The 25,333-nt window shown below is 41.2% G+C and overlaps 1 protein-coding gene across 6 annotated transcripts in view; it reads right to left on the bottom strand.

Moving 5' to 3' along the window:
• LOC123826747 (amyloid beta precursor protein) overlaps positions 1-25,333 on the bottom strand; it is a 244,818-nt gene that overhangs the window by 56,400 nt on the left and 163,085 nt on the right. For all 6 annotated transcript variants that reach the window (XM_045850790.1, XM_045850792.1, XM_045850793.1 and 3 more), the window contains 4 exons: positions 21,359-21,433; positions 20,261-20,419; positions 3,741-3,869; positions 1,947-2,046 (listed from right to left, as the gene is read on the bottom strand). In XM_045850790.1, the coding sequence (XP_045706746.1) occupies positions 1,947-2,046; positions 3,741-3,869; positions 20,261-20,419; positions 21,359-21,433 (463 nt within the window). The remainder of the gene's footprint in view (positions 1-1,946; positions 2,047-3,740; positions 3,870-20,260; positions 20,420-21,358; positions 21,434-25,333) is intronic.

The raw sequence follows: 25,333 nt of genomic DNA, 5'->3' as shown, positions 1-25,333 counted from the left end.
ACACTCCAGATATCAGAATCACCATCTGTTCTGCGGATGGATGACTCATTAGCGGCCACTGTTTTAGTACTCTCTTGCTGAATACAAAGTCCTGGTAATTTAAGGAGAAGGAGTCAACCACAATTACTGGGTGAGAGTGAATAACTAGTGGTCACCGACTGTCTAGTCCTTCGCAGAGGCTTATGATGCCTCTACAGTTTGGGATTACTGGCAACACCTCGATTAAGTCACATATCCATGAAAGAAGCTTGTTAAGAGAGGTATAAGGCAAAAAGATACATTCATCTAGAAGATGTGAGCTTCAGTTTGTAAGAATGTGACGATGTCTTTGATTTTTGTCCCTTCACAACTTGTTGAAAGATTTTCTTGTACGTATTTAAACTACAGTATTTTAAAGAATCCTTACACATTTCTATCCTACAAATACTTGTAACAAGAATATTTCGTTCTTACAGAAACTTAATATATTGAGTTGAAAATTGATTGGAAATCCTGCCTCCAATCCACGGTGTAGACGGAAAGCTCTCCTGACTACCCTCCTAAGAGCTGGCTCAGCACCGAGCTCCCCTTCTGAACCAAAGCTTGGATGATCCAGTTTCTTTTCAGTGCATGTAACCCGAGGTAGACTTGATTAGTTTTGTCAATACACAGTACTCATCAGACCATCATCCTCTGATACCTGTGAAACACGTGACTGATAATAATACAAACAACATTTACAAGGCAATATGTTAGAAAAGAAAGGGCAGAACAGCTTTGGCACTAAATGGAAAACACAAGCCAAGAGGTGTTTTGGACCTGCTTATGAGTCTACCCATCCACAACACTCTGGCTGTTTGGATTTCAGATATGCTGTCCCTACGGAGAGAGAGACACATCACACATACATATTGCTTATTTGCTGAGAGTTTATGCATCGTCTCTCCAGGGCTACATACATTTCTTTTATGTTGAAAGATTCACTAGAGTAATTGCCATCTATGTACTTTTGTGAGGTAAAGTTAAATAGATATGGGCACTTGGGGGTTTTGTGAAGAATTATGTGATACTTTACTCCCTTCTCCAGGAAAACCAGAGATGGGAGAACTTATATGAAATATTAAAGATGTCATTAGGACAACTAGGGTCATAAAAGATACTGGGCACACATGTCAATTTCCTGGTTTTGAAAATGTATCATAGTTTTGAAAGATGTTACTATTGAGGAATGTGGGTGAAGGGCACAATGGACTTTGTATTATGTTTCCAACTTCTTATGAGTGTACAATTACTTCAAAATAAAAGCTTCATAGAAGACAGTGGGCAAATCATTTAATTATGTTTAAACAACCATGTGGTTCAGACGATCATCATGGCTATCGTGGGCAGGGGGGCGAGGGAGGGGTTCCAAGAAAGATGTGAGTTACTGAACATAACAATAACCTCAAGGTCAGAAGTTGCGGTTTTGTGCTTTTGCTGTGCTACTTAGGATGTGTGTGACATAGTCAAGAAAGTTTCTTAAATTGTAAGTTTGAGCTCCTTCATCTATGAAGTGGGGATATAACGCCTCTCAAAGCTTATGACAATAAAGCATTAAAAGATGAAAAGATGGTTGTCTTCATTACACTGTAAAGTATCAAAGCACCCTAAGGTGATATTTACAAGACTGACAAAGTTAGAAGAAAACTGTTGACAAGTAAAAGCCAACAAATGGCTCATCATTGCACAAACATACCATAAGTCGTCTTCCCCCACTTTTGTAAGAATGAATAGTTAAGACCTGATGCAATTGCTCAGGTAGGTGAGAGAGCTCCATTCCCCAGTTTTATTTCAAAGGAATTTGCTCTTTCCCCTTCCACACACAAGGACACTGGTGATCGCTGACACAGATGGACTTGTTCTCGGATTGGCTGCTACAGGAGCAAAACATGTGGCTATGCATGGCACTGAAAGAACGGCTTACTTACCAACTTCATCCTGAATCTCCTCAGCCACCGCAGGGACATTGTAGAGCAGGGAGAGAGACTGGTTCATGCGCTCGTAAATCACACGGAGGTGTGTCATCACCTGCACCAAAGGGGACAGGTCCAGGTAAACCATCTCTGGAGTAAGGACCTGCTTTTCCTTACCAAGCATCACAGACAGATAACAAACTTCAAAATGAAACTGGGAAAACACTGCTGAAACTTTTAACCTGAAAGGGCTTCCTTATTCTCCTTCTTCTATCACTGTTTGTTCCCTCACTTTAGAGCTGCTCTTCACTTCCCCTTGTATTGTATGCTTGCAACCATAAAATGCAGAGCCAGTTAGAAAGATCATTGCATCCAACTCTAGTTCTTAATACTGAGGTCCCTAAATAACCTCTGATGTCCTAATTACATTCCTTTGCAAATTTGTAAATAGGTGAGAATACGTTTTAATTTGACTGGATATTTCATGAAACGAAGTATAGATGTATTTTAAATTCTTCAGTGGAAAGAAATGTACAGTTTCAGATTTCCAGCGGTAGATGCCAGTTGTCGACCTTTGGGAATGGAGAAGCATAAAACATATTTATGACAGGCTCACATTACTCCCAAGCATTGTGAGTGTCTGACTGCCTACCACAATTTAGTTGAACCAATTTGAGAGGTTTTGCTTTATACACTTTTTGTTTTTGTCATTTTAGTCATCAGAGATTTAAATGGCTCCTTTGAGAATCAGTAGCAGTAGACACTGAAGATTTTTTTATGTTCCTTATTAATAATTCAGAAACTGCCAAACCCCATGTTGCTCTAAGTCAAGCCTTTAGAATTTACCAGGTATTAAAGGGTAGCTGCCTAACACCCATAGCTGTTGGGAACCGCCCTGACTGGTATCAGAAGCTGAAACCCCCGCCTAGCTAAGGCTAAGGGAACGCCCTTGGAACCGTGAGCCGGCAAGGAGACAAAAGCTTATCTCCCTGGCAGGAATGCTGCTTCTGCTGCTGAACCCCAAAAAGCTTGGTCGGTTAGCCAAAGACGGGTAAGATTCCCCACGGGGAGAACAACCCAAGCCAGGCACGATCACTTTGGGAGGCCCCCCAAAAAGAAGGACTTGGGGGGCTGCAGCAAAAGGGGGGTGATGGACCCTCGCTCCTCGGCTTTGACATAGCCTGAGTTCTCATCGTCTGGGAGAAAATCTCCTTATCTCTTGATTGCCTTAGTTCCCTTGCTCCACCTAAGCCTGAAACAATGACAGGGTGGTGCAGCTCGGTACTGAGAAGTGCGGATTTCCCGGGGTGATCAGGCCTAAGAAAGAACATGTAAATTACTGTGAAACCTTCTTTGTTTAGAACGCTCTCAGTTGAATGAGAAGGGTCTTAGGAGGAAGCTAGTTTGTTCCTCAGCCTTACAGCTCTTTGACCCCCCAACTCAATAGACGGGCAGAGTTCTTTGTTTTCTATAGTTCCTTACTTCCCCTAATGAGTGCTGTACTTTACCTGAATTATTATGCAGGATGAGCCTAATAAAAGCAGGTATGGACGGTGGATCGGCGCGCTCCCCACTAGGAGGGGTGGCCATTTCTGTCCCTACTTCCCCACAGAAACTAGTTTGTCTCTGTGCATGTGTTGTTTTTTTCTCGCGTGTTTATTGTCGAGCCATCCACAGCGTTCCGTGGTCACTGCTAGCCGGTGACCCACGCGCAACACATAGCTACTCTGGGAATAAGGAACGCTCTGACTCAGAGGCCAAGAACACTGTATCACCAAGGCTGCAGGCGATCCCACCCTTTGTGCTGACCTGGGACCGGATCTGAGCAGCTTTCTTTGGGTCCACCATGCGCACGTGTTCGAAGTGCTTCAGGGTGTGCTGTCTGTCTTTCTGTTCGGCACGGACATACTTCTTCAGCATATTGAACACATGACGAGGCTGTTGAGGAAAAATGAGAAAAAAAAAAGAGTCAACTTTGTGCAAAAATACTGCTTCTTCTGGTGGCTCTGGGTCAGAGGTCCCACTCATTGATCCTCCGGTGTGAAAGCGTTGTGAGCCCTCTCTTTGCAATTCCCTATTCTGAACATTAATCCCATTTCTTTGTTAAAGGGCAACTGCTTAGTCCATGGGTCACTTTGCATTTCTAAAAGGTCATTTAATATTTGGTGTATATGATGACTGTCCTCCTGAATCAACACTTTCTTTTCACATAGCAGCCTTCTGCTGTAGGAGGGGAGTTGACTGTGGATGTGCTGGATTTAAGTCCGGTCCTTCCCTCTTCTCACCCAAATACACAGAGGCCCATGCAGCCATAGGACTAGCGCACAGTCTTAATGGTTATCTCGGCAGTAATGGTGCACGAATGATCCCACTGTAAGCAGCATGTAACAGTATAATAATCAAAACGAGGAAAATAAAAGGCAACTTAACCACTGCTAATTTGTAGGCCAAGAAATAATTGATAAGCTCTAAGAGACATTAAATTTTCCAACGTGAAACTGTAGTTACTTTACTTTGAAATTTAATTAAATTCTTCCTATGCTATTGGATTCTAATGCTTTCGGCAACAATTCAATTTCTTCTTAAGTGCTTCTATATTTTTCCAGTTGTTTCCATTTTAATTCCAACCTTACTTGACAACATTCATTCTCATTAAAACAAAGGACAAGACCTCTTTTGTCTTCAGTGATTCCATTGACTATGTGATTTTATAATGATTTCCAAAGATACATATTTTTTCTTCATTAAAACAACTACCAAAAAAAAAACCCAATGGAAGTTTGTATCAAGAATAGAATTTTGGCCAGTTGGATAAACTCAGTAAGTATTAAGTAATGAGTCCTGGGCACCTTGAAAGTCTGTTGGAAGGTACAGAATTTATTCCCAGACATGGGGACAGCGCTGGAGGTAGGAGTTGCAAGAGCTTATGGGATGTGACTCCCCATTTCTTTTCTGCTGGTTTAACTAGGGGTCACCTCTCTGACATCCCAGGTATAAGTGGTCTTGCTCTGGGCTCCCATGAGAGGCCACGCAGATCCCATGAAAGGCCATAGAACAGATTTTGCACTTAACAAAATCTATTAAATTACTTATGTTTCTGACTGCCCTCTTCAACCATGAGATCTTTGAGAACCAGGTTTAGTTTTTCTTTATCAGGAATCACATGATACGGATGGGTGGCTCAGAGAGGATGCTCTGTGCTGAGTAGCTGGCTTAACGTCCTCTCCAGGCCACACTCCTATGCTTAAGAAAACAAATAAATAAATACAATCATAAGAAAATAAACCTGTGCTCCTCTGCCTTATTTCTTTTTTTTTAAGATTTTATTTATTTATTTTTAGAGAGGGAAGGGAGGGAGAAAGAGAGAGAGAGAGAGAGAGAAACATCAATGTGCAGTTGCTGGGGGTCATAGCCTGCAACCCAGGCATGTACCCTGACTGGGAATCGAACCTGTGACACTTTGGTTCGAAGCCCGCACTCTGCCTTACTTATTTCTTTTATTCTTCTCCATAACCTCAACAGTGGCAGACATCAAAGCTTGCCACATGGCGTTTGGCCACATGTCATTCTCACTTGCACTGTAATGTATGGTTGAAATGACAGAAAGCCAGAGAATGGTCTTTTCAATTTTAAAAGAAGTAAGAGGTGACAATTGAGAAAGTATGTAGATATGTACTTAAAAGATGATACATTTGCATGCACTAATTTGAAAAAGGTAATTTGTAAAAGGTCAGTAGTTAAGGGCTGACTATTTGCTGAATGTGAGGGATATTTTATATGCATGTCTGTGCAATCAGGATATTACATACCCTCGATGCTTGCTTGTTATTGAAACCGAGGCCTAAAAACTCCCTCTAGTACTATTGCAATTATACTTTCAGAGCTGGAGACAAAAAGGGTTGCAACTAATTGTGTTTATTCATGATGCCCCTGCCCCTCATTTACGCAGCTGTCTCCACGCCCTCTCCGTTGCTCTGCTTCATTTGTTTTCCTTGAAAGGGCTTTATTGTTTGAAGAATTTTTAAAAAAGAAATCATGTAAAAAATACTTTAATGAAACGTAAAGATTACTTTACATCATAACTTTCTCTTCTTTTTCTATTTTTTGAGGGGGGAGGATGGGGAGCAAATAGTCAGTCACCTATCAACACTTTCAAAATGCCAATGAGGTATTTTGCCCTGAAGGGACTGCCACCACCAAGAGGAGTGTGCTAGCAGGATATAATGGCTCCGATGGCCTTGGGCATGACTGCATTAAGCTAAAGCTCAAATTAGAAACTGGGGTTGCAATTTCTCTTACAACCATCACAAACAATACCCATGCCCATAAGCTCATTATTAACGTAAACATCAACTTTAAAATGAATGAGTCTCAGAATTAGGTAAGCTTCAATGTGCTCATCTGTGCAATTAAGACAGCAGTATCTCTCCTATAGTGTGCATATTAAAAATGGTCTGTGTTAGTTATCAAGCATAGTGCTTAGTCCACAGCAGGTACTGAATACACACTTATTTCTTCTACTCACCACTTGTTCCCACACCGCCGCCCCCCCCCTCAAGCTTTTCTCTTTGCTAAACAGTTAACAGTTAAAACCTACTGACTGCTAATGGGAATGAGACTGTGTTTGAAGCGCTTTAGGCACAGTGACTCATCAAATCTTCCCGTCAACCCTAGGACAGGTGCAGGGGCTCTTGCTGCTTCACAGAGGCAGTCAACAAGGCACCGAGGGCTAGACACTGGTTACATACTCAGCCGCAGAGCTGGTTGGTAGTGGTGAAACAAGAACAGGTAGCCCAACTCGCAGGCTCCAGAGCCCAGTCTCCTCATCACTAGTGATCCTGCCTTTCAAGGAAGCTCTCCGAGGGGCCAAGCTAAAGAAAGCTCCACAAAGGAACTAACTTACAGAGTTGAAAACAGAAATACCTAACTGAATGGCTAGAAACAGAGTATGTTCTAAGAGTTCTTGCCTGGACTTCCAGTTCTCAGACGCTCAGATAATACTCTGAGACATGTTAATATCTTCTCTCAATCGTCCTGAAAACCCCTTCGCTTGTTCAATCTCTCAGATACTGCCCTCGGTTTCTGCCACTGCCACCACGCTTTGGCTAATTGTAGGGAGACTGTAGGGAGGGGAAATGGCAAGATAGGAAAATGTTACCTATTTTAACCGGTTTTAACTCGGTTAACCAAGGACCGAGGAAGGTCCTCGGTCAATCCGTGTAGGATTACTGGAAAATGATTAAAGGCATTAGCTCAAAGTTAGGCTTAGGTGACATTCACAGATTCCAGTTCTAAATCCATCTTTATCTTTTCCGAAGATGGATAATTAAATGGTGAGTATGCTCACTTGTTTAAAATAGCTTATCTCATTTAATACCGGCATTTCTTATATGCTTCAGAAACGTATTCCAAATGTCCCCACTCAAAATCCCTCCCGAAATGACAATGAACACTAGCTCACACTGGGCAATCCTGACTCCCCAGGCCCCAGCACTGGCTGCTGCTCTTCCACTAGGGAACAAAGCTCCTGCAGAAACAATGGGCCCTAAGAGGAAGCAATGACCTCATCCTTGTTTATGTGAGCTCAGATACACACTGTGTGTGCCTCTATGTAAACACAAACCTTTTCTTCCTAATGCCTGCGCCTCAGGACATGAGATGATTCAGAAAGACATCACCGTGTCCCTCAATAAATGAATTACAGGGTTCTGCCCGGCTGATTTAATCAGGCAAACACATTTCTAAGAATTATGCTTAGAGATGAAAAATGCAAAAATCAGATTAGCTCTTATGTTGGAGTAGGCAGAAATCATACCAGACAAAACGGTGGTTAGGCCTACACCTCAGAAAAAAAAAAAATATTCTTAGTTAAGAAAAATAGGTAACATTTCCGTACACTTTTTAATTTTCATTTTCTCTGGATAAAACACACACACACACACACACACACACACACACACACACACAGTCCTACCTTTGGTATCTGATTCATGCACATTTCATTAAAAAAAGAGAAACAATTGTCTTTACAACTTTAAGCCATAATACAGATTCTCAAGGTTTAAAACTAGTTATCTCTAGAACTGAATCATGTATCACAGAATAGCAGAGAATCTCATTTGCTTAGGGAGTTTTATTTCATTCATTTTCCCAGGACAAAGAAATTTCTTAAAATTTTAATTAAAAACACAAGAACACTCACGTAGAAATGATAGGGAAAATATACCTGGTATCCATATAGAAATATATTTCTTAAAGTAACTTACTATTTTCACAATACTTACATTTGAAAGGATTGTTAATGTTAGAAAAATAAGCATTAAGAATTTAGTAGCTCATCATAAAGCTATTGATAGTAACTGAATTTAAAAACATGTTTTTATCCTCTAGGTGTATAATTTCAATCATTCTCAAATCATAAAATCTTCTGAGACTAGTAATAACACTTCTTCTGCTAAATTTCCCTTATTTCACAACTTCAGTATTTTATGTATTAACATTAAAATCTGGTTTTATTGGCATGGAATGTCTAATCATTATAAAACTTATGCCAAAAAAATATATATATGTATAAATAAACAAGAAAAAAACCCCCCACCAGAAATAAAAGGGGAAGAACCACCCCAGGGTCTAATTGTATCCAATCCCATTTATTGTCACTAGTGTTTCCGAAAGAGTGTTTATTCATAATTACAAAGTATGTATTTGCATCTGACTGGATATTTTTCAGACTGCACTAAATTCACAATCATACTGCATTTGAGAAATTCATTTTAAAGAAGAAATTTCTCGAGGAATTAAGAATAGGCATTACTGGAATGGATTAGACTTAACCGGCAAACAGACTTAACCTGGAGATTTACATTTTGGATTATGAACCACGTTCCCATTTTAGAATTAAAGTCGAACCTGTCTTTGGCTGCTGGTACAGTTCCTGGCCCAATATTTCTCCCCAAATATTTAACAGACCCTGTGACGCATTCACACTGGTGTTGACAGGAAGATTCAATTCATTAATTTCATATACCTGGTATCCATATAGAAATATATTTCTTAAAGTAACTTCCTATTTTCACAATACTTACATTTGAAAGGATTGTTAATATTAGAAAAATAAGCATTAAGAATTTAGTAGCTCATCATAAAGCTATTGATAGTAACTGAATTTAAAAACATGTTTTTATCCTCTACGTGTATAATTTCTATCATTTCCAAATCATAAAATCTTCTGAGACTACTAATAACACTTCTTCTGCTAAATTTCCCTTATTTCACAACTTATTTCATAAGACCCTTCCTATGGCGTGGGTTTTGATATGAGGTTCAAGTATGCAATTTTGAAGGAAATTTTATGGCCTTTACTTATGACAGATTTTTTAAAAATTAGTTTCCCCGCTTCTCAGACGTATTGCCTTTCCCACTTTGCTCTTTTAGTCAATTCCGTAAGTTCGCCGTCGCTGGACTTAGGATCAAGCACACACACCTCACTGACTCAATGCCCGTCACATCTGCATGCGCAGCTTTTCATCCCACGGCTCACGTGGGAGGCACTTTGAAACAGGGCTGCTGAGCTCGATGGTCCTCCCTCGGTGGTTTTTATGCTTGATCTAGAAATCTGGCATCTTATCAGAAGACACTTGTGCCTTAAACCGTTTCCTAATGGGAAGCAATGATCTGTCAAGAGCCTTGAGAAGCCGGGGGTGAAATCCTTCCAAGGAGGAGGGAGAAAATGACTCACTCGATGGGGAGCACCCTCACCTCTCCGGGTCACGAGGGAATGATTAGGAAAGCCCTCTCCTGAAGCATTAAATTGCACCCCAGTGGTTTCCACCCCCGTGACTGGGGGCGTTAATCACCAACCACGAAAAAGCAATTCTCTCCTGTTTTCAAAAATAGGTTCAGGGCCATTATTTTCACAGTTCTACACCTCGGATTTCAAGAAATCTTGAGCATATGAATAGAATGTACAAAATCTCTGTGTGCTGATTGAAAAAACACACCGAGGGGAGTTAAGCCTCTTTCTGCTTGAGGTGGTCTTCGTTGAGTTTAATCGGCCGTGTTGGCCTCCAGCATTTCACACGTAGCCTCACTATTGCGAGAAAAGATTCTGAAAGCAAAGCAAAGTAAATAGCCCCCTCACACTCAAAACACACCCCCTCCCAAACGAAACAAGAACCAAGCATTCAGGGACACTTCCTCAGCATCAAACCCGTGTTTATGTTTCTCTGAAAAACAAAGTATTTTATTTATTTTTAGAGAGATAGGAAGGCAAGGAGAGAAATATTGATGTGCAAGAAAAACATAAATCAGTTGCCTCTTTCATGCCCCCAACTGGGGACCTGGGCCTCAGCCCAGGCATGTGCCCTGACAGGGAATCGAGGGAATCCAACAGGCGGCCTTTTGGTTTGCATGACAATGGCCAACTCACCAAGCCACAGCAGCGGGGGCATCTCTGTTTATCTTTAACCCTAGGAGCTGAGCTAGACTTTTAAAGTCCACTGCAAAATTCGCCTACGGTATATTCCTTTTCTCAGAAGAGCAATGAAATGATTTTTTAAATCTTTATTTTTATTATTTTTATTGTTGTTCCATTCCAGTTGTCCCAATTTCCCCCCATTGCTATCCGCCCCCATCCTACTTAATCCCTAACTCCGCTATCCATGTCCATGGATCGTTTATACTGTACTTGTTCTTTCACTGCGCCCTTTCCCTTCTTTTCTCCCTTACCCCTTGCCCGCTCCTCTCTAGTCCCTGTCGGTCTGTTCCTCGTTTCCAGGCCTCTGGTTCTAGTTTGCTCATTTGTTTGTTTTGTTGATTAGGTTCCACTTATAGGTGAGATCATATGGCATTTGTCTTTTGCCCCCTGGCTTATTTCACTTAGCATAATGCTCTCCAGTTCCATTCATGCTGTTGTGAAGGGTAGGAGCGCCTTCTTTCTTTCTGCTGCACAGTATTCCATTGTGTAAATGTACCGCAGTTTTTTGATCCACTCACCTACTGATGGGCACTTCCAGCACTTGGCTATTGTAAATAACATTGCTATGAACATGGGGGTGCATAGGTTCTCTTGGATTGGTATTTCAGGATTCTTAGGGTATAGTCCCAGCAGAGGAATGATTTTTGTAGTTATTAAAATTAGTATGAGAAGGCAAAACAATTTTAGGTCAAGTTGAATACAGAAGTCTTGAGAAAGCAACTCAGGAAATGGCAGCACAGAATCTTGTTCTCAACCCCCTCTGCTCATCAGTGTTTCTCAGGGGTTGAGAACATGTAGGTACTAGCTCCATCCGTTCCTAGCATGCCCAGGTTACCACTTGGCTCTGGTTTTGTGATGCAACAGAACACAGCAGCACCCAGGCAAACAGGAGGTCATCTCCCATCCATCCCTTCCCTCCTCCCTATGGAAGCAGATAGATGACTTCCTAATAGGAACGTCACACTGAAGCCTCCATAGATTCTCTCCTAACAATATACTCTTTCTCTTTGGAGGGTGGAAGCTATGTTTCTACTTTGCAATTTCATCGCAACCTTCAATTAATCCTTCCGTTTTTCTAAATACGTCTAACGGAAGCTAGAACAATGTTAACTGTACGAGAGTAGGAGTTAACCCCAATTCGCAGATAAAGAGAGACTTCTTTTCATTAAGTCACTTGTTCCAGGTTCCAGGTTCTATAGATGGCAAACCTGGGAATTAAAGACAGGTGTTTACAGTCTACTAAACAATGTAGAAAAGAAGTGTGGTTCTTATCTTGTCACTTACCGATTAGTGACGTTCAGTCAAAGCTGGTAGGTTGCATGTTTTTTTTTTTTTTTGTTTTCAGAACATTTTGTTAGTTCTCAGAAATAATTTATTTTGGTTACGGTGACATATAGGAAATGCATACTTGGTCTCTGCTCCCAGCCCCTGATGTGCAGTACCAAGAAGTCTTGTCACTTCCTGAGTGACGGGAGTGACAGGAGCATCTTTTGTTATACAAAGTGTTTCTGTGGGTCAATAGGTTGGGATGCAGTGTGGATGATGTGCCCAGAGAGGGCACGCAAGCTCCACCCCCCTTGCCTGTGCATCTGTTCTGTCTGGCTATTCCTGAGTTCCATCCTTCTTAATAAATCACTAAGGGTTAGGGGGAAGCATTTATCTGAGTTCTGTGAGTTGTTCTAGTAAATTACCAAACCCAGGGAGGGGGCTGGGAACTCTGATTTATAGTTTTCAGATCCCTTACTACTGCAAGAAAAAATTCTGAAAACAAAGCAAAATAACAGCCCCCTCACACACAAAACACCCCCACACAACAAAACAAAACAAAAACAAAACAAAACAAGAAGCAAGCATTCAGCTTCCACAGGAACCTTTGCATCACATCTGTGTTTATCTTTTTAAAAAATATTTTATTTATTTATTATTAGAGATAGGGGGAGGGAGGGATGACCTGGGACTTGCAACTGGCTTCTGAAATGGGTACAGTCTTGTGGGATTGCGCCCTGAACCTGTGGGTCTGTGCTCACTCTGGGCAGTGTCGGAATTATTTAATGTGAGAGAACCCCCCGCCGCCCCCCCCATTTGGTGCCAGAGCCCCGAGTGCAGAGGTAATAGTTTTTCCTTTAGCTACAGAGATCACAGCAGCTATAAATTACTGAAGGCACCATAAAGAACCAAATTTAGGACCTGGCCCAAACCCTGTGATTTATGTTTCTGGAGTAACTTTAACACACTTTGGATCTAGAGCTAAGATCAGCTGACTTGACAGCAAAGAAGCGCCAGAAACCTTACATCTTAAATTCTTGTGTGGTCAAGCAGCGAAACATGCTGACACTCTGAACAGGATTATGAACACCACCCAGACGGCAAAGCCCAACAGACAAGAGTCGCAGGAGAGATGTCAACGACAGATGTTTCAAAATCCCACAGAGCTTTGGGAAGGTCTGTCGGATGGGCCTGACCGCCTGACAAATGGCAGCTGTGACACAGTCTTGATTTCTTCAGAGAGGGTCGCAATCACATGCTGTAGTTGTGTCTATTCATAAGCTGGATTTTGGCATTTTTGCTTTCTACACCCTGTACCTGGTTACCATTTTCAAAGACATTTATACCTAAACTTCTTTCAATTTCACCCTCTTCTCTTACCCTACCTAACCGCAGGGCCCTGATGTACTAAAAATGTCAAAATTAAAAAACTCAAGATAAAGCTTATAGAAACCCAAGTATTACCTGGGATCTTTCAATGGATCCACAGATGAGCTTCACAGAATAAGCAAATTCTTGGAAACCCATGTGTAACTGTGTGCACAACACACACGTTTCGAGGGAGAAGATCCCTGCTTGCTCTCTGTTCTTTGGGGCGGATCCCTGTAACCCTGGACAGCTCGGTAACCACTGGGCCAATTAAATAACACACTGTGCATTTGTAGAAAAATGAAAATATGTATGTTCTCCTGTTCAAAGGTGACATGAAAATAGATATGAATATATATATACGAAGCCTTTTGCTGGAATGAAATCTGGTATCATGGAGCCGTGCGTTTTCACAGCACCTCGGGGAGAGCCATTTCAACTCCGAAGCCCCTGACCTAGCAGGGCTCTGCTCTGGAGGGAATCTGGGTGATGTATATGGTCTCAGAAGCACAGGACAGCTTCCAAGCTAATGCCTTTCTTATATACTTCTTAATTTTCTATTTAACTTAATTCAATTTTAAAACAGAGAGCACTAGTGTCTCTGGCTACAAACTTAACTGCTCATCTTTATCAAGATCTGCTTATGTATTAAGCTTGGTAAAGATTCAAGCAAGGTAAGGAGGAAATACTGAGAGGCACTGCTGAAATAGCACGCCAACCACTCAGCAGAATTTGTAGGATTTTGTTCAATAAATGCTAATTCTCCTATTTTTTCCTTTTCACCTACTGTTTGTTGCTGGTCTGTCTTTAAATGTTCTCAAGTTACTGAATTGCCCTGTGTTCAACAGTTTTTCAAGTCTCAACTTAGAATAAATGAATGCTGAATGAATAATTAATATGAAGCATAGCATAATTATTTACATTTCTCAAAGATGATTTTAAACCTCCCAGGCTTGCAAGTATATTCTGATCAGCTTTACAAAATTTCGATTAAAAACTTGAGAGTAGAACATCTTTAAACATCCTAGTACTGACCTGCCTCAGTGCCCTCACATGTTAGACCCTCGGCAAATGATTTTCAACTTATTAACCACCCATTATATTGAGGAGCAGATGTACCAGACTTACCTGGGAAATCTATGCTATCTGTGTATTTCCTACAAATGCTTCGTATGTCTTTTGCGCCCAAAAGTGATGAGCAGAAAATGAAGGGTTGTAGAAGAGGACAGTTAGCAACATCATATAAAAACTGAAATAGCCAAGTCAAGCACCTCACTTTCACTTTTCCTTTACACAACTTAGAGCTGCACCAACATTCATGTTGGCTAAAGAACGATGGAACCTCCCTAGGCATTCACTAGTGTGCCTGTCACAACACACCCATGAGTAGCTGTCCTTTCTTTTCTCCAGTGACTGCTTCTTATTCAACATCTGTTGCCCTGTTGCTAGAATTCACCAAATAGTGTTGAACCAAACCCCAACAGAGGGACAAAAACATACTCCTTAATGGTAAGTCTCACGAATCATTCCATTCATGTTTGACCAAAGATTTCTATGAAGAAGTTTTCAGGAACCTCAGGAAAATTCAACACGTGGCTGAACTAATCAGAAATGAGAATGAAAAAAAGTACAGGTGCTAAAGACACAGACATTTTTTTTTCTCCATTAAATGTTGAGTCTGAATGTGAAGCAGCAGCTATAGGCAGGAAATTAATTTTATTTGGATACGACTCGGCCACCATGAGAACCTGGGAAAACACGGAACAGCACTACTATATATGACACGCAGACACAGAGACGGCCAGAGAGGAACACACAAAAATGCTCCCCCATCTCACTGTCACAGAGAAAATGCTGGAAATTGGATAAAGTCAGAAAAATAATCAGGATGTCGTTTGACAGAAAGATTTAGACTAAGTATCAGTCAAAAGTCCAAAATCTAAGATATGGTCATTCATTTCTTATCTTGAACACATTTCAAGTCTTGCTAGTTAAGAGCTCCAAAGGTTCTCCAGACCTGAGCCTACCATGGAAAGTTTATTTTAAATAGAAATTCCTATGCAGCCTTTAGTTTAACTGTACAGGACCCTGTTTAAGTCTAGTTGCTCTTCAGGACGTTGACCAGGCAGGCAGCCTCATGGGCTCCTCTCCTGTGAAGTGGAACCCTGACAGTGACAGGAAGGCAGGATCAGGTAGCATTTTGCTCGTGTTTAGTCCATATTTCCTGAGGCCATAGGAGCTGAATATGAGCTCTGAGGAAGTAAGAAGCCAAAAGTACAGGATTGGTCGTTAAATGATGATAATATAGGTTCAAGTAGTACTTAAGTTTGGTAGCTTGAAGGCCTCCACAGTTGAACCATGTGGGATGCACCTTTGAAGAGGAATTTAACTTTTGCGGGGGCAGGGAATTTAACTTGGGGGGGGGGGGGACAGGGAATCTAACTCCTTGATTTTCCAGGGAAACTTTTAGAAAAGTGAATAAATTCAGTGGACTGGTCCTTAGCAGACTCATTAGCTCTCAACAGATGAAGAGTTCATTCTGGGTGTATTCTTATCCCCGAGAAAGTAAAACTGTTTTTAACTATTGTAATATTTAAAAAAATATATAGATTATGATATGATCTAAATATGATTCAAACAATGCACTTTTACACTGGCCACTGAGTACACTAGCTGGAGGCTCACAATTAATCAAAAAGGACCTGTGGGGACTCACACATGAAATTCACGGCAGAACAAGGAACTTCAGCTGAACAAAACACCATCATGTAGGACTTCCATGCTTGGGTTCAATACAGATGAAAGCGTGGGTGAAGCCTGAGCTTCAAAGATGCAGTGGGAAAAATATCCACGTTGTTTCAGATTTTCATGTTTGCAAAGTTTGGGACTATATGGTAGAATAAAGTTAGGGCTAAAGGGATAATTACTCTGAAGGTAATATTAGCTATAGAATCTATTAAAAACACTTAGTCTAATTCATTTCTTTATATTCAGCTTTTACTGAGTATTTCATATTGTCTAGGCACTGCTAACTAGGGGGGAGACCTGGTAAATACCTATTTATGGCTCCAGTACAAGATGTGACCTTCCACAGACAATAACTGGTGAGCTTTTGATTTATGTTTTTCAATAGCAATATATAAAAGTCTTCAAAGAGGGATTCAGAAGTTTCTCGCATTTTCCCAAGTACAGAGCTAAGTGCCCTCTCCAGCTGTATGCTGACATTTAAATAAAGCAGTCAGACAAAGACGGGAACTGCCGAGAGACGACAAGTAAGGCCACGGCCCCAGGCCTGTGAGTCCCCGCCTCCAGCTGTCAGTACACGGGAGAGCACTGCCCATGTCTAGGTGAGAATTCAACAGGAACCCCTGGATCAATCAACAACAACTGGATTTTTTTCACAGTAAAACAGTTCTTCCTAATCCAGTTGTTAATTTTAATTCCAAATAAACACGCTATCTAATTCTACATGAAGTGACCCCCAGGCCCAGAACAAGTGTGATTATGACCAGTCTGAAAATATCCCCTCGATAGCGCTGAAGCTTCAGCCCATGTTCTTCTTGTGGCTGTCTTTCCGGGGCTGGCCGAGGGGCTGACCTGAAAGATGGGAAGTGTGCACTGGTGAAAGACTCCGTGCAGTCCTCATCTTGTTTTTGCTCTATCAATGACCACTGAGCAATGATTGTACTTCAGAGATTGGGCTTTAGCTGAAACGCTTTACTAAATGTCAGCTATTACCATTCTGGTCTCAACACCCATGACCCTGCCCTGCTCTGGCAAAGGATCCCAATGGCCCCGCCTCCCCATGCCGAGTCCTCTAGAAAAAGAGAGTAAGCACAGGACTTTTTCTCTGAAGAGACAAATGGAATTTTACTGAGCAGCAACAGATACTTTCTTTTCTGAGTAGAAAATAAAAATGCTAATGTGAGTCTTCTTTTTCAAAAGCTTTCTGTTCGGAGAGGAAGCATGGTCTAGTAAGAAAGCAGACAGTGGTCAACTGTGACCCACGGCTCCACCCTGTCCACTGCCAGTGGTGTCACCCTGGACCAGCCACTCGATCTCAGTGACGTCATCAGCAGAACAGGGCCAATACTATTTTGCTATCTGGAAGAGTACCAGGAGCTCTCGTATGGCTCCTCAAAGCTTTCTGTACTATAACTTCACAATAGAAAGAAAAACCAAAATGATGAAAAGAATCAGGGCAAACGGTTGGCCTTTAGGTTTAGTTACATAATGTACACACAGGCTGCCACTTCCCCACAAGATCAAGAAAGAACCAACAGATTCATCGGTCACTTGTAATGACCGAGAAATAGAAAAAAATAAAGGATTATGTTTCAACAATATATTATAGACATCAGATGAAGGACAGTGAACAATGGGAAATGGGAAACAAATGAGGTGAGCTCTACAAATGCCTACGCTGACTGCCGTGAGTTTCTGGGCTGTGGCTCCCGGAATGGGAACCCCAGCGGGGCCCGGTGGACTCCGTAGTTGAAGATATGGAGTGAGGGTCTGGAGAGATGAAGGCGGCCAGCAGTCTCAGCAGAGCATGCTGGAGAGGAGGGAGTCACTCAGAGAGAACCCAGAGATTTGCATGCAGACGATGCCCTTTGAGAATGTAGCTGACTAATGATCAGTGCATGAATGTACAGAACTAATCAAGGCCACAGAACAAAAATCATCCAAAAGGATTAGAAGTAACAGTGTCCGATGTTCACACAGGGCTAGGAATAGTACCTGTTTCTACCCCCTATGTGGGAAAACTCAACATCATGGTAGATTACTCAGAAGGATCTTGCCTCAGTACTGGGGAATAACAAGTCATAAGCTGGTCATTGCTCTGATCCTACCTAACAAATCTTAAAAGCAAAACTGTTTCCAAGTAATTTAACTACATTGCAGAACAAAGCTCAAGAATAGTTAGTTCCCGGTATACAAAGATTCCCAGCACTCAAAAAGGTACAATTTACAATGTCTGACACCTAATAAAAAATTACTAGGCATAAAATGATGCAGAAAAATAATATACATAAAAAAGAAAAATTAATCAGAATTAACCCAAAGGTCACACAGATCTTAGAAGTAGCAACCAAGGACATGAAAGGAATTACTATAATGCATCTTATAAGTTCAAAAAAGGTAAGTAGAGATATAAAAGGTATGAAAAAACAGATATGAAAACTACAATGTATAAGACAAAAAATAGCCAGATTGAAATACAACATAGCATATAATAATTGAACTATTCAAAATTACTATAAACAAAAATCTTAAAAGTAGAAAGATAAAGATATATTATTTTCAGAGACAAAGAAAAGGATGATATTGTACTCTTTTTGGAAACAATGCAAGTAAGTGAACAATGGAGCATCATTATTATTAAAAAACAACAACAACAATCTACACGCACTGAAAGAAGTTTTAAAGGATGTCATGAAGGCAGGAGAAAAATGATTCCAGGTGGGGCCTATGCAGCGAATGAAGAGTACCAGGAATGTAACTGCATAGGTATATAAGTATTTTTCTAATTACTTAAAGCTTTTTAAAATGGTATTTTTCCATTATCATTTATTGCCCTTATACCCGCTTCCTTTAAAAGAAAATAACAACGTTTCAAGAAAAATAACCATGACATACAGTGAAGAAACTGTGACAACCACAGGCCAAAGACAGGAACTTGGGAATGGAAGCACTTTTCTGTTTATTTTAAGTTTCTTATAATGTACGTGAAGTGGTGTATTGTTGTGAAGAGTTAAAAATATTTTCTATAGACCCCAAAGCAAACACTAAATTAGCAAAATAAAGAGTTATAGCTACAAAGGCAACCAAGGACATAAACTAGAATTATAAAAATATATTCAATTAGTGCAAAAGGTGGCAAAAAAGAAAAAAAAATAAAACACAGATGGGATAAATGGAAAACAAAGAGCAAGATGATAGATTTAGGTATAACTGTACCTACAACTTCATTCAATGGTGTTCTCAGTTAAAAAGACAAGACCCAATTACATGCTGCCTCTAAGAAATCCACTTCAAATATAAAGACAAAGAGGTAAAACACAAGTACAAGGACGGGAAGAGGATACACTATGATGACATCAATCAAAACAGAGCTTGAATAGCTTAATTAATTAGACAGTAATTTCAGAGCAAAACAGAGTAGTGGGGATAAAGAAGGGTGTTTGATGATGACTAAGGGGGCGTGAAAGACCACGTAACAACCCCGAACATTTCTGTCCCTAAAACACGAAGCAAAACCTAATCGAGTCGCGTGAGAAACAGACCAACCCACAATTCCAGAGTCAGAGATTTCGGTACCCTTTGCTTCATCATGGACAGTGCAAGTAGGCCTACTGTATACACACTTACCTCCAGAATATTCCTAATTCCAAATTAACTTCTTCCACAAAGCCTCACTGAGGGAATCTGCACTTGCATTGCTCGGGAAGCCTGCATGGGCATTTATTACCGAAAATCACACACAGGGCTCCTTGCTGCTGATGTCATGACAGACTAGGGCTGCTCCAGAGACTGTGGCCGCTGCTCTGAGCAGGAAATTCTGGTTCTAGTCTCTCTTATTCCACTAAAAATCCTTAAAACTTGGCCTAATCTCAACTTTTCTTGACCTCACACGTGGTCAAGAAAAGTTGAGACTTACCATCTGCTATGAACTGAACTATTCTAGCTTTGTTTTGATGAATGTTACAGTGTATCCTTGTTTCCATCCTTGAGTTTTTGTTTCGCCTCTTTGTCTTTACATTTGAAGTGGGTTTCTTAGACGCACCATGTAATTGGGTCTTCCCTTTTAATTGAGGAGACCGTTTAATGAAGTTGTAGGTACAGTCATGCCTACATCATGTATGACGAGGGGGCTGGGGTAGGTTCCATCCAAAGTGGTTCCCTGATTTCAACTCTACCATGAGAGGCCACCATCCCTGGCCAATCCCCTTGAGTCAGGCCTTGCCCTCTGAGTCCCTGGGAAGCCTGCCTGACTCTTCTGCGGAAAAGTGTGTCTGCTGTGCTGAGACAGCCCTGTGGAGGCAGCTGCCCCGCGACCCTTTAACCTTCGAGAAGGAATGAATGGACTCAGGGCAAAGCTCTGAACAATGTGCTCACAGCTTTTCCCCAGACTGCCTCCTCAGGGCCTTCGGAGCCCAGAGCCCACAGGCCCACTGCCCGGGCTGTGCCCCGAAGTGAGCCGTGAGGCCAGACCTACCCGCGGGGGAACGGCCTGCAGGGCGGTGATGTAGTTCTCCAGGGCCAGGCGGCGGCGGTCGTTGAGCATGGCCTCCACGCGGGCCATGTGAGTCTCCACCAGCTGCTGCCTCTCGTTGGCTGCTTCCTGCTCCAGAGACTCCACTTTCTCCTGGAAATGCTGCCATTGCAAACACATGCACGCGTCATTCGGGAACTGAACAAGCTGGACGGGGCAGTGTGCTGGAGTCATTGAAAATGGACATCAAATTTCATTTCATTCAAAGACCTCATAGTCATTCCAGCCTTCGGACCAATTCAGCATGTTTTATGGGTTACTCCCTTTCCTGGACCCTATCTCCCCCCTTAATTTCTCAGTGTCAATCATTATTTTACAAGATCTTTGAAGACTGCTTTGACTAACCATAACTTAGGATAAACTTATTTTTATGTATTTATTTTTTTAAAGATTTTATTCATTTATATTTAGAAAGAGGGGAAGGGAAGGAGAAAGAGAGGGAGAGAAACGTCGATGTGCCGTTGCCTCTTAAGCATCCCCTACTGGGGACCTTGCCTGCAACCCAGGCATGTGCCCTGACTGGGAATCGAACCAGTGACCCTTTGGTTCACAGACCAGCATGCAATCTACTAAGCCACACCAGCCAGGGCAATTTATGTCTTTTTGAAACTCTAAATTACACTGCATATTAAAAAATATTCCTCTTTTATTCAAAGTATTTTAATTTAAGAAAATGGCCATGATAGTATCGTATTTACTTAAGATAATTTTGAAAGGAGCTGCCGTTCAACACTGTAATTATTACATAATTTTTGCCAAGGGAAGAAGCAGCAGGAGATTTATGGCCACCAAAGAGACAGACTCTTGACTGAAAAGTAGACTGCGAGTTGCAGCACGAGCTTTACGGAGAAGAACGATGACCCGACCTAACTGGGAGCAAACATAAGGCAGGGTCTGAGCAGCTCCGTTCCTGGACAATGGTGAGCAGTAGTCCACGCTGATGAGAACACGAACAATCACACCGGAGTGTGGGGGGGCACTTGATGAACGGGGCGGGGGTGCGGGCGTGCCCCTCTCGGTGAGAACGGGCTCAGCTCTTACCTGGATAACTGCTTTCTTATCCGCTTTGGGCAAGTTCTTTGCTTGACGTTCAGCCTCTTCCCACTCTCTCATGACCTACAAAACAGGAAAACATTTAAATTTAAAATCATAGTTCTTTTTTTCAAATACAGATTTAATGAGTTAGATTGTTTTTTCTTCTATACTTGACACTTGAAACAATGATCACATTCCAGTTTTTGTTCCAATACTATTTGATCTCCCACTAAGATGTAAATCTATCCCCGTAGTGTATTGAACATAAATATTCAGATTCATTTCAGCACTATGGCCCTCTGAAACAAACGTCGTCTTTTTTTCTTTCCCTGAGAAATGGCTGAAGGTCATTTTGCTTGATGAGCACAAACATCGATGACTCATAAAGGACACCTATTTCCTGAACAAGGTCTTCCAACATTAAGTTGAAACCCTGGTTTCAGTCTTTTGGGAAAGCAAGTTATAAAATTTCAGAGTGTGGTGGGGATCACATACAACACTTCACACGTGTGTAGACATGCCATGAACAAAGTGCCAAAAAGCAGCACATACTGGAGGAAAGAAAAGGATACTTCTGCTGCCAGAAACCCCGAGATCCACCCCACTGAAGGGGTGATGGATAATTAGAGCCCTTTGTTTACCAACCCACACCACGAACAGCAACAGAGCCCTACATCCCTCTAAAATTCCCAGAGAGTACATATATGTTCTGAATGCAGTACAATGTATTCTCAGCAAGTAACACTAATTTAATGACCAAGCTAACCCATTTTGTAGAAAAATAAAGTTTCCTCCTCTCAGCCTTGCTGTTCACCTAGCATTTCCCTGAGACAAGTTCTCTCATTGATCTGAATGCAGAGGAAAAGCCTGCAGTTGCTGGGGGGGGGAAAAAAGGCTTGGAATTCTTGCCCACCTCCAGTGGCCTTTCTGTTTTCAAGTGTACTACTTGGTGTCAACTAGTGTTTTTTGTTGTTGTTGTTGTTGTTGTGTGTTTTTTTCTTCAGTGCAACTCATACCTGAGCTAGGTAAAAGGAAGGCCAGAAAGATCAAGTAAGCAAAATGCAGGTCTGGTGACAGATGTTTACTTGCATACTTTGTGGATTTCCAAACCATGAGACAACTTGATTTCTGTTCCGTAAGAGCTGGTTATTTATAGGTGTTTATCCCTAAGGAACTGATTTCCCTGACGTCCTTCAAGATTGCAAAAAAAAAAAAGGGAGGCTTGGAGTAAATAACCACCGACAGGCAAGTGCTATGAGATAACACCACATCAAACATCAAATCACCATGTGGGTTTTTAATCAGATACTTCATTGTATGCTCACATTGACTGGTTGGGTAAGATACAGGACAAGCATCCTGAGTTGTTTTCGTGAAATTATGCACCGAATGTAATGAAATACATTCTCAACTACACTTGACAAGCGTATTAAAAATGCCCTAAAAAGTTCATAGCCCAACTGGGAAAAATGCCCCACTGCTAATGAAAAGAACAGAACACAAAAGAAAAGAAACATACTGTCCCAGATGTTCTGGTGTCTCTGAGTTAACAAAGAGCACTAGTGCGCAGGGGTCTGCTGAAGACCACCTTTGCTTTTATGGATGAGAGATAAGCCTTGCATTAAAAATATTTTAATTTCCTGCTTCAAGAATGTTCACAGTGGCACTATCCTCTTATGTATTCTTTAGACAGGAGTCTCAAAATTAGTTGAGAGGGATGCCAAATGTTTTACTAGAATGTAACAAGATGATTTTCCATATTATATTGAAATTTTTACAATTTCATTGTGTATAATCAGAATCTGAGATTACAACTTTAAGAAGAGAAATCATGGAATACGTAAGATTTATTTAGCCAGTAAACTGAAAATAAACATTTCTAGAGAAATGAAATAAAATGCCGATTTTCAGAGAAATTTAGTAATATCCTATGCCCTCACAAATAAAACAATCCACCCATAACGTCCCTACTGAAAGACACACACCTCCCTCTGAACAGTGTCTTCCAGCGAGGTAGTGGGCAACGGCTAATACTACTGCTGACCTTAGACATACACACCAGGTCCAGTGCTGAGTGCTTTACAAAACCCATCTCATTTCACTGATCCCTTGCAACAGACCATGAGATTAGGCATGGTCATCCCTGTGTTCAAACCAGTTAAGTACCTGCTCAAGGTCATGCAGGGAAAAGATGGAAAAGGAAAGATATACACCAAGCTCTTTGGGGCTCTAAAGACCACGCTTTTGTCCCCTGTGGCCCAGTTGGCTCCTATAAATTGGCAAATCCAGCAGATGAACTAATTTTATTTATATTTGGTGATGATAGGAAGGGCCATTCTGAGGTGTTGATGCTTATCTTAAAAATAATACATTTAGAGCAAGGTCAACTTTTATTTTAAAGAACTTCAGCCCTGGCTGGCGTAGCTCAGTGGATTGAGCGCGGGCTGCAAACCAAAGTGTCACAGGTTCGATTCTCAGTCAGGGCACATGCCTGGGTTGCAGGCCATGACCCCCAGCAACCGCACATTGATGTTTCTCTCTCTCTCTCCCTCCCTTCCCTCTCTAAAAATAAATAAATAAAATCTTAAAAAAAAAAAAGAACTTTTTAAGGGTACAATAAAACTGGCAAGTTCATAACTATTAAAAGTACTTCTAAACTGTTTGGCATCTTCTATTTGCTAGATACTATTTGTAACATATAACAACAGGAATCTACAAGTTCAGCATGACCATGAACCACCACCACAAAAAACCAAAGTACACAAAATCCTCTGTATTTATAAGAAAACAACAAAAACTACAAGTAATTAAAAGGACTGCTGTTTTAATTTAAAAATTCTCAGGTGGTTGCTGCCTATATTCTCACGAAGACATTTCCCACTGCATGCACAAAACTACCAGCATCTTCAGGATGCACGGATCTTCAGTGACTTGGCTGTTTCATGCGGAGACAATGGACAACTAACGCGGAGAGATTTAAGAAGCAGGCAAATTCAAAGTCGAGCAGCCCCCAGAATTCAGTCCCGTAGACTATGGAGACAGCCTCACTTCCTTATGGCCTCTGGGCTCCAGCAGACTGCATTCTCTGATCCAGGATAACATCTCTTACATTATCTCATATAACTAATGACTAAAAGATGAAGAACATCTATTAAAATGTAGATGCACTAAATCATGGGTTAAGTAGATATGCTAAAATAAAATTAAGTTACTACTCTAGGAGAGATTAATAATGTCTAAAACTAATAGAGTATTTGAACTCAATTATCTTAATAAGATCAAAACAACAAAGGCACTGGGATAAACAATGTAGGATTTATAGTTTTTAAAAATAATGACTGAGTTCAAGTAAGAAATGCAAGGTTAGTAAAGTGACATATAAACTCATAGGGACTAAAAGTTTACAATTCAGCTGGAAAGATAACACTATATATATACGGGGTCTGTCTAGAAAAAGTCAAAGCCATTGTTAATATAATGAGAATGGTTTGCATGATATTGGTGTAACCTGGCAGCAAAGGAGAGTGGACTGGAATGCACATGCATGAACAATGACGACTTCACTGTACTAGTCAGTGGGGGTGGTAGATGCCATTGACTGAGCATGTGTACTGTGTGGCTGACACATTCAAAATGAGTGAGTACAGCAACGAATCTGCATCAAAATTTGCTTGAACAAAATTTTGCTTGCTAAGTTTGAACATTCCTCCGTGGGAACTATTTAGGTGATTCAGAAAGCCACAGCTACGGGCCACTGGTGATTGGCAGCTTCACCACAACAATATGCCTGCTTATGCATCATGTCTCGTGCAGAGTTTTTGGTGAACATCAAATCACCCCGGTGACTCAGCCCCACTGCAGCCCAGGTTTGGTGCCCTATGACTTCTGGATTTTCCCAAAACTAAAATCACCTTTGAAAGGGAAGAGATTTCATATAATCGATAAGATTCAGGAAAATACAATGGGGCACCTGATGACGAC

Source organism: Phyllostomus hastatus, unplaced genomic scaffold, assembly GCF_019186645.2.
Source record: "Phyllostomus hastatus isolate PE091 unplaced genomic scaffold, TTU_PhHast_1.1 phas_contig_86, whole genome shotgun sequence".
Lineage (NCBI taxonomy): Eukaryota > Metazoa > Chordata > Mammalia > Chiroptera > Phyllostomidae > Phyllostomus > Phyllostomus hastatus.
The sequence above is the reverse complement of the archived record's forward strand: the minus strand, read 5'-3'. Positions and strand labels throughout refer to the sequence as shown.